At 47.6% G+C, this 16,535-nt stretch overlaps 1 protein-coding gene across 3 annotated transcripts in view; it reads right to left on the bottom strand.

The window, feature by feature from the left end:
* POLR1D (RNA polymerase I and III subunit D) overlaps positions 1–16,535 on the bottom strand; it is an 83,568-nt gene that overhangs the window by 15,718 nt on the left and 51,315 nt on the right. For all 3 annotated transcript variants that reach the window (XM_078657118.1, XM_078657119.1, XM_078657120.1), the window contains exon 2: positions 1,905–1,979. In XM_078657118.1, coding sequence (XP_078513244.1) covers positions 1,905–1,979 — 75 coding nt within the window. The remainder of the gene's footprint in view (positions 1–1,904; positions 1,980–16,535) is intronic.

Genomic DNA, 16,535 nt, shown 5'->3' with positions numbered 1-16,535 from the left:
ACCATTACAGACCAGTGTTGTGTACCTGGCCAGCATTGCATAGTGGCCTGTGGACAAGCAGGAAATCACTTTCGGAGGCAGCGAGGGCACACCGCGATGACCTTGCAGCCTTGGAGGTGCTGGAAAATCTTAACCACCTCCTCTACTCACTTGGAGCCTGTTGTCATTCCCCCTGCCACTGCGCCGTCGGCCGCCTCAGAGGCTGGAGATAGAGTCTGGACTGCAGTGCCCCCCCTGGTCGTGACTGGACTGGGCTGGGGGAGGAGTTACGGGGCCTGCCGTTTTGATGGTCTAGAGCTTGAGTGGATGCTTTCTCGTAACTCTCCACTGCAGCGAGTGGCAACATTTGCACTTAGCGGTTCTTTCATTTGGTTGCTTCCCTATGAAATGGATCCAAAAAAAGAACGAGCCTGCGAGTGGTGCGCACGCGCCACAGCCAGACACGTGGCTTCAATTATCACGCCTGTGTCTGGGCACGATAATTGAAACCACATGACGGCCGGTGCTCGTAACAGACACCAATAGACCATGGGCGGAGCAATGTGCCTGCCTTTGGCCTATTGCGGGCTGTGTTTGTGAAATACATGCATGCACAAGCCAATCCCGTAACACAAAAGAAAAAGCAGATGCACGAGCATGTGCAATTTCTAGGTACATTTTGAAACCCCCTACAAAAGGGCTCTCTCTCTACGCGAGCCCTAAAAAGTACCGGTACTCCGTTCCGGACAGTAACGGCCCATTTAAAGCACTAACCTGATCTGAAAGCAACTCGCCATCACCAGAGAAGGTGGTACAAGAGACTCCTTGGTTATAGTCACCAACTTCTAAATATTCCCGACTAGCGCTGGAAGAACCAGACTCAAAGAAACATGTCCAGGTTGACACCATTTTTTCATTGATGCTACACTATAAAATATCAAAGGAAGCAAGCAGTACACTCAAGTGAACCACTGTTTTTTAAGACAATGGATACAATGAATGCAGTCCACGCAAGCACTAATCTCTCACATAGGCTTGAACCTAATCTGATTCTCATCTCAGTTTACCTTGACAGATGTTGTTGCAACCACTCTTAAATGCCTTGCCAGGCTAAAGTAACACCTAAAAAAAATACTACAACGTTGCCTACAGCTGTGGGCCAGGCTAACTAGTCAAGCAGAAGACATTATTACACTGGGAATAGATATGGCCCTTAAAAGAAGTCTTGAATATACAAGTGACACACAAGTGAAAGCCCGATATAATTCTATATCTCCAGATACTCGAATATAAAATGTACAAATATGTTCAACAAACAAAAGTGGTTTCTCCTGTTTGGGGGCTAATATACATGATGTATTTAGGAAGCTTGGAGAATATTAATGCTGAAGTGCGGACTAATGGCAAAGAATGCAAACGAGCAAACTATTGTAAGGAGTACTGAAGAGTGTACATGTACGGGGAATTAACTTTGAACTAGCATAGACAAATGTTTATGATTTGCGCAATTGTTGTGTTGTTACCGAAAGAAAATCAATAGAAAACGTTTAAAAAATTTTTTTTTTAAAAATAAATAAAAAAAGAGTGCAAACGGGGAGGTCCGAAAAGTTGTGAAAAAGTAAAATGCAATTTAAAAAAGAATCAGAGAAATATATTTTGCTACTTTGAGTTACAGATTATGATTTGTTGTTCTGTTCTGAACGTGTCACGTTAAGATTCTTCGGTAACTGAAGTGAAATCAAAACCATTCTGTGTTGCCCATTTGATCACGTTCGTGATAGCATGTGGATTAGTACAATATAATGCAATGCCCGTATCAAATACATATTTCAGTTTATTGAAGAACACAGTTTAGTCAAAGTGGTTTGTATTGGGTTTCCTTACGCAATCTCACTGTAGCCAATGATTAAAATGATGCTACCTACCAGCCCATTGGTCCCATAGTCTCAGCTCTTGTTTTTCCACGTTTTGCCTCTGTTAGAAGCTCTTCTACTGCTTTCCTAAAAAAAAATTTTTAAAAGCCTTTTAATGCTAAAGAGAACTGTTCCACTTTATTAGCCAAAAAAGTCTAAAACTTCACACATACGTATGTTATATGGCCTCTTGTAAACCACCCACTGCAACATATTTTTCAAACTGTATCATATTAAATATGGGTTTGCAAATTTGAAAACAAATTAGGAACATTATCAAACAGATGAGGCAAGGAGACTTTATGTAGGACATTGATATTGATATTGATATACATTTATTAAGCGCTCGTACGCCCGGGGGCTTCATGGCGCTATAGACAGGAACACAACGCACCAGTTAAGAGTGGAGAAAAGCGGCTCAGCAGAACGCCTCGGAAAAAAGCCAGGTTTTAAGGGAGTGTCTGAAACTGAGGATGTTATCGCACAGTTTTAAGTGAAGGGGGAGAGAGTTCCAAAAGGTAGCTGCAAGATGGTCAAAGCAGCAACCTCCGAGACGCTTCCTCTTGTAAGAAGGGACAATTAAAAGGGATTTATGCATGGAACGGAGATTGCGGGAAGGATTGTATCTATTGAACAAATCTCTAATAAATAGAGGGCCAGGATCATGTAGAGACTTAAATAGAATACACCCGGTTTTAAAAGCTACCCGTTGCTCGACAGGCAGCCAGTGTAGCTGTTTTAGCCCTGATCTAACAGACTGCCTTTTAGGTAATACAAAAAAGAGAGCTGGGAGTGCTATATTTATGTCTGAAACAATTAGATATTTTAATTTACAAAAAGAAACACAAATAGATCAATGGTCCAAAATTCTAAATTGCAACCATAAATACAATCAAAATTCTTCTTTTTCTTGTTTTTCTGCAGCCGATGCGTTTCGTCCTAGAAGCAGGACGTCATCAGGGCTAATATTCTTGAAGTAAGGCTCCTCTGTTTAATTGACTTCTAATATTGAACCTTTGGTCTAGGCAGTGTTGCTGTAAGAGGCCGATTCATCGTATATATAATAGTAGCATTCACAAACTTTCAAAACTAAAAGTCACAGCTTCACTCAAAATCGATTTATCCTTTCTTTAAACGATAAATCCCGGAGGTGACCTCCGGGATTTATCGTACCCGGTTGGCGTGAAGAGGAACAGGAGGCCACATTACGAAAGATTGGGCAGTTTAAGAACGAATGGACAGCACTACTGCAAATATAGATGTTACTTTTCCGCTTGGCTACAATACATTGGAATGCGGTGTGAGAAGCCACGGGCAGATCGCTTTTAAGACTCTCGGTTTAAAGAAAGGATAAATCGATTTTGAGTGAAGCTGTCGGCTGCAGAAAAACAAGAAAAAGAAGAATTTTGATTGTATTTATGGTTGCAATTTAGAATTTTGGACCATTGATCTATTTGTGTTTCTTTTTGTAAATTAAAATATCTAATTGTTTCAGACATAAATATAGCACTCCCAGCTCTCTTTTTTGTATTAGTTTAGTCTAACCTGGGGTTGGGACGGTGCCCCAGTAGTTGGTGGAGTGTCAAACAGCGCGATTTCTAGTGTACTATCCCTAGTGCACCGTATTATACCCTACGTCGTCCAAAAATCTTTGTTGTGGATGCCTTTTAGGTAAGTTAAGAATGAGTCTGGCTGCCTGGTTCTGAACCAGCTGGAGGCGCTTTAGCTCTCCAGCCTGGAGCCCAAGATAGAGGCTGTTGGAGAAGTCCAATCTAGACAGAACCAGGGAAATGACGATCTGTGTGAGGGCCTCCAAGGAGAAAGAGCAGGCAATTTTCTTGATTTTCTTCAGCTGGAAAAAGCTAGAAGACACCACTGCGCTGACCTGCCTTTTCAGGGAGAGATCCTCACTGATAAAAATTCCTAAGCTCTTAACTGAGGATGACTTAGGAGGAGGGGCTCCCATGCTGGCTGGCCAGAAGCTAGGATTCCAACTAAGTGCACTCCGCCCAGGCAAGACCAATTCGGTCTTGCCTGGGTTGAGTTTCAGGTGACTGCAGCTCATCCAACTCAGGATGTGAGACATGGTGTTTTGAAACTCTTCCACTGAGTCCTTGGTGTTTAAAGGGAAGATGAGCTGCAAGTCATCTGCATAGTTGAAGATGGTAACTCTAGCTTTCCTGAGAGAGTACAGAAGAGGGCATAGATATAAGTTAAAAAGCAGAGGTGACAGAGATGAGCCCTGAGGGACTCCGCAGATGGTGGAAATAGTGGGGGCTGTGAAAGAACCCAGTCTAACAGATTGAGTGCGGCCAGTGATGAATGAGCGAATCCAGCTCAGCGCAGGGCCCCTGAGACCTGCCTGCTCGACACGGTTGACCAAGATGGTATAGTCAACCGTGTCGAACGCAGCCGAAAGTTCCAGTAGCACCAGAGCCTGGTGGATCCCCTCATCAGCATTCCGCCTCAAAGTATTCTGCACCGAAAGAATAACTGCTTCGGTTGAATGACAAGGGCGGAAGCCCGCCTGATTGGGTGCAAGATACTTTGATTCTTCCAAAAATTTGGAAATACTGTCACAGACATGGGTCTCCAGTAATTTGGCACAATAAGGCAGCAATGATATGGGCCTATAGTTAAGTGGGTCCAGCGGGTTAGCACCCCTTCATCACCCCTCACATCACCCCTTATAAAACATGCTACTAGTTTAGGGGGAAATTTTTAAAGTGAACATTTTTGATTTGAATACTTTAATCTCAGAGGGAAAACGAGGGAGAAACAGAGAGAGCAGGTAAGAAAGCGGCACAAAAAAAAGTTTACTTTAAGCCACCCCCATCTTACAAATGATTTCACAAAAGACAATATAAATTACTTTATTGGGGACATCAGATATAACATCTACACTGACATCATCAACCAGATCACTGAAGCAGCTGAGATCTCCTGCATGCCTGAGGCCGCTGGGCATTATATTTGGCTGTACCAAACATTCAGAGTGCAACAAGCAGCCTTTACCCATGCCGTGCATCCCTCCTCACCGCCCCCCCCCCCCGACCCCAACCTGGCAATGACGCATGGAGTTTGCCCTGTGTCAGCATCTGGGTAGGCATGACACCCGATCAGCCAGGATCCTCCTCGGGACAGCAGGTTGAGACACCCTACTCACTTGGTGTGTTCAAATCAGAGCTCAACACATTTGCCACAGACTTCAAAACAGGCACCAAGATCGCCGCTGTGGGGAATACTACGGTCAGTTTCTTTCGCAAAATAGAAAGCGTCACCTTGTGCATTTCCAGGGAAGACGTGCTCAGCAGGAGAGAGTACTGATGGCGGATGTGAGATGTACATAATCCAAGCAAGCCACTCACCTCTGTATAAACAAATATCTACAACCCATAGGGAGTCCTCACCAGAGGCAGGTAGTGATTTACTATGCACCAAATGACAGCACAGAGCAGTTTGTGCAGTCATGTAACTTATGTAGTTAATTGAACTTCGGTGGTAATATATCTTATGGTAAAGAAAAAATATATGTGTGTCTTCTGTGTGTTAATGGATTCATCTGGTTATAATTGAGGTTCTGGTTGAGGGAGAAATGTTTCTGACTGACTTCCTCAAAATATTTTTAAAACACTTATAACATTGTCGACATAACTTTCCTTTTTGCATCCCCTCTGTCAGGCATGTACTTCAGTCTTTCTCTTAAGGCTCTGGACGCAAATCCTGGCCTGGGACATAGGTTTATAAAACCACTCAAACAGCAGAAGCTGCAATCACAGTAGGTGTACTCTGGGAGAGAAGGCATGACTTTAGGTCAGTGGTCAGCCCCCCCCATCTAGAGTCCTTTCGTCCTGATATTAGGTTACGCCCTGTAGATTCAAGCCACATGGACTGGCCTCAGTAAGCGCCCATTCCCATAGGCTGCTGAGCATCTGACATTCTGCTATCAGAGCGCCTGCCCTCCAAGCCCTTTTGTAACAGTCCACAATTTCAGAGCCATATTTTAAAATCTATTTATTTCCACCCCAAAACTTAAAATTTGCCAGAATTTGAGATCTGCTAATTTTGGATGCCATAATATCATACACTAAGTAGACTGGTAGGTAGAACAATTTCGGTTGTTGCTGTCGTTATCAAGCACAGTCCACTAAGCACAGTGTTGGGGAAAATAACAAGCATAGGCATAGCCAATAGGTCTCGCCTTTGGGACCTTATAAGTGTTGGCAAGAGCTAGGCTTACTCTAGGCTCGACATAAAAAGCAAGTTCATTAGTGAGACACGCAGTTTTTAAAAGTTGGTGCTGAGACGGGTCCCTATTGTGCTGCCCTGCTGCTAACTGCTGTGCAGGAGGAGGATATACACCTCTGTGCTGCCGCAATTGCCTGTTTGGTGAAGAAGTCACATTGCCCGAAGAAGAGAGTGGACCTTTTCCTCGACTAAGGGAGGAATTAGTGACTGTTTGCCTCCATCACCTCCCCACAACAGCTGCTGTCTGTCTGCTGAGAGGCTGTGTGAGTTGGGGGGGCAGCACAAAGAAACACATACAGCTCTATCGGCAGGACACTGATGACCGACGTACTTTGGCCCATCATGGTATGAAGAGGTCCATAACATGTCATGCCCCCTACCTAATGAGGCACCAGTAAGCTTCCCCCACCTGCCACCATCTCCCCTGGTTACAGGAGGAGTGCCACGTAATGAGGTCATGCAAAACACCACGAGGCCCACATGTAGTCAGAGGTACAACGAGAGGCGCTCCAGCGTACAGGTTTTCTGGCAGTAGTCGATTGCGGCACCCTGCCAGCAGGGGAAAAGACAGAGGCCGCACTGGCATTGAATAAAACCCCGCCCCAGAATCTCCAGTGCCTGTTGGCCCTCAGCATCAGGGAGACTGCCCTGGTCTGGGAGGGGTAGTGGCTGAAGCGCCACCCAGCCATGGTGACAGTGACTTGCAAAGAGGCAGTCCCCGACAGAGTTTAAAACGGCTTTGTAAATACAAGCTTCCCTGTCGCCCGGCATATCGCAGAGCTTGCAGTGGCCCTCGACCTCAACCTAGGCATTAAAAACACAGACAGTGAGAGAGGCCCGCCGCACTGTCACACATTGCCTGCAGCAGAACCAGCAGGCAAGAGGGGTTTGGGCGTGAAGCTCTAGGCTCATGCCTCTGCCCAGAATGGCTGAGCCTAGAAGAATGTTGAATGGAAAAGTAACAGGCGAATAACAGCGTAAAGGAGGTCTCGAAATGTTGTGGGGTCTACACCTCTTTCACAAGCCTGCCTCCTGTCACGCCTTCTCCTATCCTCCTCCTTGCACGGGATGGTGACTGGCATCATGGCCCCCACAACAGATGTGCACCCCTGGCCTGTGGATGGCCCCCCGTGGAAGCCTGTTGGAGCCGGGCCCCTGCGGTACGGAGACAGCTTGTAAGTGTGAATACGAGTGTGTATGGGGGCAGTGACTGATGAATGGGACAGCAGAGAGAGTTTGAGGCAATCCACAAGGCGCTTCCTGCGTCTGCTTCAGAAGTTAAATGGGTGGCAGTCTGTGGGTGGAGGGGATGAGGGGTCAAGGGCCGGGTGAAGGGGATGCTTTCCCCTCACGGAGCTAGACAAAGATGTCCCGACTGAGGACTAACCGGAATCGGGGCTGTGGTACAGAAAGGGGGAGCGGAGGGCTGGCTGGGAGGCGGGAACAGAGTGACAGAAGCCGGAGGTGAGCTCAGAGGAGGGATGAGGAAATCCTGTGAAAGAGAGTGGCACGCAGACTGGAGGATGGAGTGAAGAAATCTTCAACTGTGTGCTAAGACCCGGACGACGAGGAGAGCAGACTATAGTTAAGACGCCCGGAGCTGCAGACGGTGCGCAGCCCCGGCCCAGCCCGTCCAGCCCGCATGCGCGAAAGGATCCAGCTTAGGGGTCTTCGGCAGAGCCACTGCAGGGACGGGAGACGAAATAGGGAACCAGGGCTAGGGTGGGCTCTGGGAAGGGACAAACCAGCGCGCGCGCATCGCGCTGAAAGTAAAAATAAAACAAGATGGGAGAGGAGGAGGCAGCAGGGTGAGGGAGAGGGGAGGGGGTCTGCGCCCGTTTCCCTTGCGGAAGCGACCAGGAACAATATATTAATCCCGAACACATGGTTTCAAAGCTCGCTCCCGCAAGGGAATCGCCAAAGTGCAAACGTTGCATTCAAAGCAATGCAATGCGTGCACGTTTTTGACTGCAAAAGCTAATCGATTTCAAAAGGACTTTTTCATATGCAGCGCATGCACGCTGCGTAGGCGAGACCTAAAAACGTACAAGAGCAAGGTGAGCCTACCTTTAGTCCAAGGCCCATTTGTGGGAGTTGGAGGGGGCAACCATAGCAGCCTCGTGCAATACAATTTATATTAAATAAAGCATTTTATAGAATTCCTGAAACCTAAACACTCCATGAGACTTTCTTTGGCTCACAGGATTTCTCAAATCTACCACAGGATTCAAGAATTCCGAAGGAGGAGGGGTGTGGGGGGTGCGGAATGGAGCACTACAGCTCTGCTGAGTCAATATTTGTTCACAAGGCCTTGTGCAGCAGGGGTTGGCTCAACACAGTGGGTTGGGTTTAGGTTGCGTCCACCTTTCCACTATGCATGGCTCAAGGATGGGCAGGAGTTGGCCACCCGAGGTCGGTTAGGCATACCCGGCATCTTTGGAATGGTTTCCCACTAACCTTTTGACTTCAGACCTCCTGTTTTGCTGAATTAATATTTGCTGGCCTTAAGACTCAGCGCACATTATCACTGCTAGCGTGCTTGTGCTCTTCCCGTAAAATATGTTAACATTGGCTTATACCCAATTGAAACATTTAATTTACTTTTAAGTCCCTAGTAATTTGCGCTACACGAGCCCAGGGGCTGAAATGTATATGCTACTAGGTGGTGGGCCTGCAGCACTAAGTAGCCCTTTAAACATTTCTCAGGCCTGCCATTGCAGAGCCTGTATGTGCAGTTTTAACCTGCCATATCAACCTGGCAAAAGGGAGGTTTTGCCAGGCCCAAACCTTCCTTTCTAATACATATGTCACCCCTAAGGTAGGCCCTAGACAGCCCCAAGGGCAGGGTGCAGTTTATTTACAAAGTTGGACATGTACATCTACGTTTCATATGTCCTGGTAGAGCAAAATTCTTACATTAGTTTTTCACTACTGCAAGGCCTATCTCTTCGATAGGATAACATTGGGGTTGCCTTACTACATTTTATGTGTAATTTCCAAAATGTGAATAGATAACCGATTCATGTGTGGGGTCTCTGGAATCCTAATTTAAAATCATAACTTATGGTGAAGTCAGATTTCAAATTACAATTCTGAAAATGCCACTTTTAGAAAGTTAGCATTTTGCCTTAGCGGTTTGGTGCTTGCAGCCTGTCTCTGGTGACATGACTGAGTGCAGTTGGGCTTTGTGTATTCCTTCTATACAGCCACAAACAATGGGAGCTTAGGTAAGCCTGGTGGGGACATCACTGGCAGGATGGGAGGTAGGAGCTGGGTTCAGCCTCACTTACACCTGAACAGGCTGCTGTGTCCTGTCTCCACACAGAGGGCTGCATGCGTCCTGTAGTTAACCTGGAGCCAGGGAAGGCAGGTATCTATACATTTTAAACACATGCCTACAGAAGCTTCTCCCCACTTTAAAGGCACAAATGTGTATAAAAGAAGGACCTCAAACATCCCCACTTCAGTACACTTCTGGACCTGTAGATACCCTGCCAGGAAGGACTGCCACTCTGCTGGACTAGTGCTCTGAAGGAACTGCTTATTTTCAACACTCTGCTGAGTGAGGACTGGAGCGGTCATCTCTTGAATCCAGAACCCAGAGTGACTCCCAGGACTATTTGGCTGGTCTCCTGATCTGAAGCTTCAGGGACCAAACAGGTTTCCAACAGCCTTGCACCTGCACCCTGTGTCTACCCTACTAAATAGTGCCACCCTAGTCGTCGACCCTTGGAAGTGGGCCTAAGGTGCTTGCCAGCCTCTATGGATTCAGTGGAATCGATGCACCTCCTCTGCTATGCGGCGCATCCCTGAGCAGAACCAGCGCATTGTTGCCGCTGCATGGACCAAACCGTCACCAAGACCCGCTTCCAAGCCACATTGTTTGGAAACAGCGCATCACCCAGACATCGCTTTGGCAGTGCGACACATCTATTACCTGGATCTTTGCAACGCTCAGCAACCCAGATTTTGATATTTTGTTCAGCTGACCTAACTAGGTCCCTGTAGCCAGCCCGCGCTTCATTGTGGTCCGCCAGAACTTGGGACTTTGTCCTGTGTCAGCGGAACCAGATAACCACAGTTGACGCATTGTGCTTCTTGATGCAGTTTCACTGACATCTTTAAAACAGAATATCTCCTGTTCTACTATGGTTTTATTTATTAAATAACATTTAAATGTTGCAACCTGGTGTGGGATCTTTGAGTGGGGTTTTCACTTTATTACTGTTTGAAGTGTTGCACAAATATTTCACACATTGCCTCTAAGTTAAGCCTGACTACTCTGTGCCAAGCTACCAGTGGGTTGAGCACAGGTTAATTTGAGGTTTGCTTGTGTGTTACCTTGACTAGAATTGTGGTTTTTGTACGACCAGGATTTACACCCCAGTCAACCAGTAACCCAATTTCTAACACATACAGAACATTTGGATGTGCAGATAACCCAAATAAAACCAACACCTCACTGAAAAAAGCAAAGGAAAATAAGATGCTATGGTTAGCTTTGTTGTAACACCTTAATGTTATGTTTTACAAACCTCGGAAATTCACTTAGGGTGCAGTTATGTTTGCGAATTAAAACTGAGAAAATGTGACCATGCTTTGGGATCGGCAGCGCAACTGCTGTGTGAGGCCTGTAGCAGGCCCTCCAACAAGGAGGAACTGAAGCGGTGCTGCAGAGGCGGCTCATGATTCGCTGGCTGGATCATGGTGGAGGAGCGGAGTGGCCTGTAGAAGGAGCCCGTGGTGCCCGATGTCAGGGTAGCCAGGGGCCACCCAGACCAGTTTGAAGGGTGTACGTCACACAGCCTAGAGGTATTTACAAAGGGGAGAGTGGCAGAGTGAGTGCATTCCATTTCCCCAACCCCCCCCCTCCCCCGTGATCATGTAGGTCAGAATCCACTCTGAACTACATGAGCCCCACAGTACGGGAATTACAGACAACTGTGCATCATGAAGGAGGAGGTAGCCCCTCTCGGCACCACACAGCACAAGATGCTGAAGGGCATTTGTGGCGCAACAACATCAATTTTCTGGGCTTCCCAGAGCTTTTTATCAAAACCTGGCTGATGGCCAATGTAAGGGCGCACCATATTCCTGGTGGGCCACCACTGCCTGGACTGCTCGTTTACTCAATTATCAGGACCGAGACCTAGTCCTACAATGCTTACATAGAAAGGGCCCCTGGTGGTATGAGAAAGGGGAAATCTCTGCCTATCCTCTCTTCGTGGCTTAGGTACAGCGGATGTTAAGCTCCTACACAAAGGTCAAACCACGCCCGACTCCCGTGTGTCTGAATCGTTGCTGAGCCTAGGGGTGCAATCCCGGAGTTTTTATCGACTTGATTGACGAAGTTACACAGTCTTTGATTTCTGGCCTATCCCAGCATGTGAGCCGGGGCCTCGAGTACTGACCCAGCCGGGTTTCAGTTGAACAACATCGGCCGCGGGTACCTGGCGGAGTCCGGTCTCATCGGAGTGAAGTTTATCCTTTCGATCCTGGTGGTGGTTTCAGGTCCCGGCGAATACTGAAAGGACGGCGACAAGACGTGTCTGCGGCTGTGGGTGGGGGGCCAGGTCCCGGGGACCCTGCTGCCTCTCTCGGGGTCCGCGGGTGGGACCCCCGCTCGCGGCGGCAGTGTAAAGATCGCTAAACTTACATGTCGCCCGTTGCTTCCGTCCACCACGCTCCTGCCGGTTTCCCCGGAGTAGCAGGCCTCCGGGGTTAAGGATCTGCTTTGTTATCGTGCGAGCGGAGATGGATCGGACGGAGTGTGTGCCATCGCTGAGGACCGTAATGGCCGCCATCTGGGCTCTTCACTCACAAATGGAGGCCATTTTCCACAAACTAACCGTAAGGATCGAGACTGTGTGTTCGAGACCGGACTCCGGCCCTCTGTCAGACCTGCAACAAACGGTGATACCCGCGAAGCTTGGTTTAACCCGAGAGGAGGACCCCGAACAGACACAAGACCTGGTGCCATTTGTCTACGCACGAGCAAAGTGGTACGTTACTGGAGCCCCTGAACAACTAGTACAATCAACAGTGCCATCACCCGCGCAGGACTCATTCATTCTTTTACTCCTGGAGACTTCCTTCAGTACTTTTTGGACTGACTTTCGTATATTTGGTGGACTTCGAGACTTAACATTTTTGACCCTTTCTGGCTGTATTGGTTTCCATTTCCTAAAACGTTTTGACTCTCCTGCTAATATGGTGGTTCTATCGGATGGGGTTTGTGCGATGGGTCGGAAGGGCCAGGGTTGAATTTGACTGTCTGAGTTCGATACAATGACTTCCTTTTGGCTCTGCCGGGTGGTGTTCGGACGATTGATCGGAGGGGCCAGGGCAGAGTTTGATTGTCTGGGTTCGATACAATGGCTTTGTTTGATACGGGATTTGCTGCCTCTGCTGCTCCGGGAGTTAGGCGTTTTTTTTAATTTTTTTTATAACTTGCCCTATCTGTTTGCTAACTTGTTTTCTTTAACTCGCTGTGTATGACGGTAGGGGCTGTCTGCTTTTGACGGGGGGAGGGGAGTCCGGGAGCTTGTATTGTATGACATTTCCTCCTCCATCTTTTCCCTTCCTTGGGGTTTAGTTTAGTGGGCGACAGGCACGCTGCTAGTGGGGTTAGGCCGTAGCCATCTGCAGGGGTGCAGGGTGGGGGGATGGGGATTTTTTTGTTTTTCCTTTTTTTGTTTCTATGGCCTTTTCTTTCTTTTCCCTTTTTCCTTTTTACAAGAGATGCGGCGTATTATCCTGAGTTGCACTGTTTCTCATATTCGGGTGTCCAGTATTTGATATCTATTATCCTGCTCTACGGGTGGAATGGCTATGATAATGGTGGCTGTTGGTGATCTGTAACGCATTGTATTGCTCCAGTTGTATGCCTTTATTGTTGATTTACAGATGCCTTTAATTAATATGTATATTGTCTACCTATCTGCCCGCTCACTGCTGTAATGTGTTCTACTGTATGACTCCCGATATGGCCATTTTTCCTCTTGTATTATAATCAATAAAAATATATATAAAAAAAAAAAAAAAAGACCGCACTCTGGATGCCCCTCCCAGTTCAACAAGATTGCAATTGGTGAGACAGGCCTAGGTCAGGGCACACATGCATGATCCATGCTGGTCTAGAACTAAGCAAGTATCCCCTACCATTAGGGGACAACGTCAAACGCCTGAAGGCGATTAATGCATTGTCTTTTGTTCAATAAAGTTATTCATATTTTGTAACTTCAAAAAAAAAAAAACACACCTTTGACAGTTGCAGCTATGGTACACACTCTTGTTCCCAGCGAAGCTCAAGGCAATGGATGGTGAGACAGCCCACATCTTCTCCACAACTGCGGATGTGTGGACCTGCCTCCATGCGAAAAGTTTGGCTCACAACCCTACGGAGAGGCAGAAGGCGAGCGGGTGGTCCCCTGTCACAAATGCAGAATGTTCAGGCACAACCTACCCAAGACTATGCAGCTGTAGAACAAGCACAGACCGTGGCCTCGGCTTCACAGCATAGCACAAATACTTTTGCCATCCTACGATCCGAACACGAATCGGACTCTGGGTCGGACACAGGCAACTCCAAGACCTCGAACATAAGCACCGATCAGGGTCTGAAATTCATATCAAGGTCAGCTGATGGCTTACTGTGATAGCTATCCTCAGACTGAGCCTTAATGCGGAGGGAGAACTGCCTGAGAGTGTTTCATAACTGACAAACTTGGTCACAGCAGCAGGTCAGACAGTGAGATATCTGGGATAGGCCCAGCCTGTGTAAAACATGTCCACAGATGAACCACACCCCACACAAACTCCAAAAGAGGACCATTTTCATGGTTTACTTCGATTTTTCCAGTTATTGTTTACAGGTTAGGGAATTATGGCCAAGGACACAAGAGTCTACTGACTTGGGGGGATAACAGCCATCCAGTTTTTTTGACGTTATTGTTATGGCTTTCAGGAAGTCATACCTAGGGACTGCTGGACACTAACACGCAACCACAGGGCACAACTGGTGCAGGGAATCACACACATAGGGTACTGGGGCCGAGCTACTTACTTGCAATACTCACCACCTACATACAACACAGACAGCCAGAACCCACACTATAATGCCCTAACATGGAATGTGTGTGGCATGTCTACTCCCACCTCGCACAACCACATTCATGCTGATTTCAACCACCACCACACACACGTTGCAATGCTGCACGAAAAACATCTCACATTAGCAGAGCTGAATAAAGTCCAAACTAAATGGAGGAGGCAGGTGTAAGGCACATCTGCATCAGCATATGCTCCGGGGGTACTCATCTGGATTGCCCCAGGGTCTCATATGTAGTAGACAGCCGCAGGGAGGATATTGGGGGCCAATTTGTAATAACGGAAGGATACCTTGATGGAGCTCCCCTCACACTGCGGCCCCCCAACAGTAATCAATCAGGCTTTCTGGACACACTCACTCCTGTGCCTTTCCGAGACCCACTATCACCAGGATTGTGGGACGGCAATTTCAACTGTGTGCAGGCATAGCTGGAAACCGCTCTGTCCCTCCTCTATGCAATGCCACATGCGTCCATACAACACAACACTTTAACAACTGACTTTCCCAACAACACTTGCATGATGCATGGAGACTTGGGCACCCACTGGATCGCGAGTACCTGTTCTACTACTCATCCACGGCATACATATTAGGTTTGACCTTTTATGCACTGAGAAACTAGGCACACATAATTAAGTCAGAGTACTCTCTTGAATCACTGCCCCCTGCAAGTGACCTTATACAATGGGGTAGACCGTGCCCCAGGATTCCGATCTGGAGGCTGCAGACCAAAGCACTTCTAGATTCTCCATTTCGGTAAGACCTAGCTAAGTGCATCCCCCACAATTTTGATCAAAATAAAGGATCTACCCTGTCTCAGGCACTGGAGTGGGACGCGCATAAAGCGGTCACAAAAGGTTCACTTCCTGGCGGCTACATGGGGGTTATGGCGACACTTGCAGGAGGAGATGATGATACTTTAACAAGAGCTGCATTCTTTTGAAACAGGAGGCCAACTGAACAGTGTCGGACTAGCAACTCCAGCAGCTGTGCAAGTAGGGCAGCGACTCAGACGTGTCTGGGGAAGCACGTCTATAAGTGATAACTAACCATGTTGCACGCCGAAGGGGATCGCTCGGGGAGGCTTTAGGCCTGGATGGTAAAGGAAGACCAGCAGCAGTCTCAGATGAGAGCGATTAGAACAGACAGCATACTAGTCAAATCGCAGACAGCAATCAACACCGCATTCCGGGACTATTACCAATTGGTGTAACAGCAGCAGGCTCGCCGCCACTGAAACAAATGCATTGGTTCCTACACGAACTACCGCTGACCAAACTGTCCCCACTACAGCGGGCCGAAGTGGAGGAGCCTTTTAAATTGGAGAAAATACCAGCAGGAATTGCCCAAACTGCCTGGCACAAAACACTGAGCACAGAGGGAAGCCGATTGAATATTATGTCACTTTCTCCGCCCAAACTACTCAACACTTAGTGGAGATGTGGCTAGAGTGACAAGACGCCTTCCAGACTATCAGAGAGGCTCCAATCTTGGTCTTACCCAAACCAGGCACAGACCCACTAAACGTTCACTCTTATTGGCCTTTATTGCTTCTGAACCTAGACGTAATCCTAGCCAAGGTATTAGCAAACAGACTGCTTCCCATAATCAGCACCCTCAAGATCAATCAGAGTTCATACCTGGGCACATCACCTTCCCCAACATCTGCCACCTGCTAAACCTTATACAGGATCCCCACGCCCCTTGGACGCACACCCGGTCATCTCGATATGTGGAGGATGCCCTAATTTTCCTGCGAGGTGTGGGGGTCTCCCTATAAATACCTGGATGCCCAGATATAGGACTCAGACAAGGACATCAAGAAGGTTAATGTAGACAAAGCGGTGGGATAAATTTGTAGGTCACTATCCTTTTGGCAATCGCTGCCCCTATCTCAGAGGGGCCTTGTGGAGATCTCCAAGATGTTGGTGCTACCCAGTTTGCTTTACTTCTTTGCAGCATTCCAGACTGTGCTCTCTGAGCTTCTTCCATGAATTCATGGCTTCCTGTTGGAACGGACATGGGGTGGAGGGTGGTGGCTCTCACCACCCTCCAAAGACCCCTAACCAAGGGCAGACTCGGTGTGCCCAATATTGAATTGTACTATGCGGCGGCACAGCTGCAACACTTATCGTGCTGGCTACAGATGCAGACAATCTCCCATAACAGAAAACACACCAGATGACCGTGGCTTGTCTGTGCTGGTGAAGATTGGTGCATGAAAAAGAACCCAACATCCCATACTCCCTCACCATAGTGATAAGACGCCTGACGAGACAACACAA

Source organism: Lissotriton helveticus, chromosome 8, assembly GCF_964261635.1.
Source record: "Lissotriton helveticus chromosome 8, aLisHel1.1, whole genome shotgun sequence".
NCBI classification, from domain to species: Eukaryota; Metazoa; Chordata; class Amphibia; order Caudata; family Salamandridae; genus Lissotriton; species Lissotriton helveticus.
This window is presented reverse-complemented; position numbering and strand designations above follow the sequence as displayed.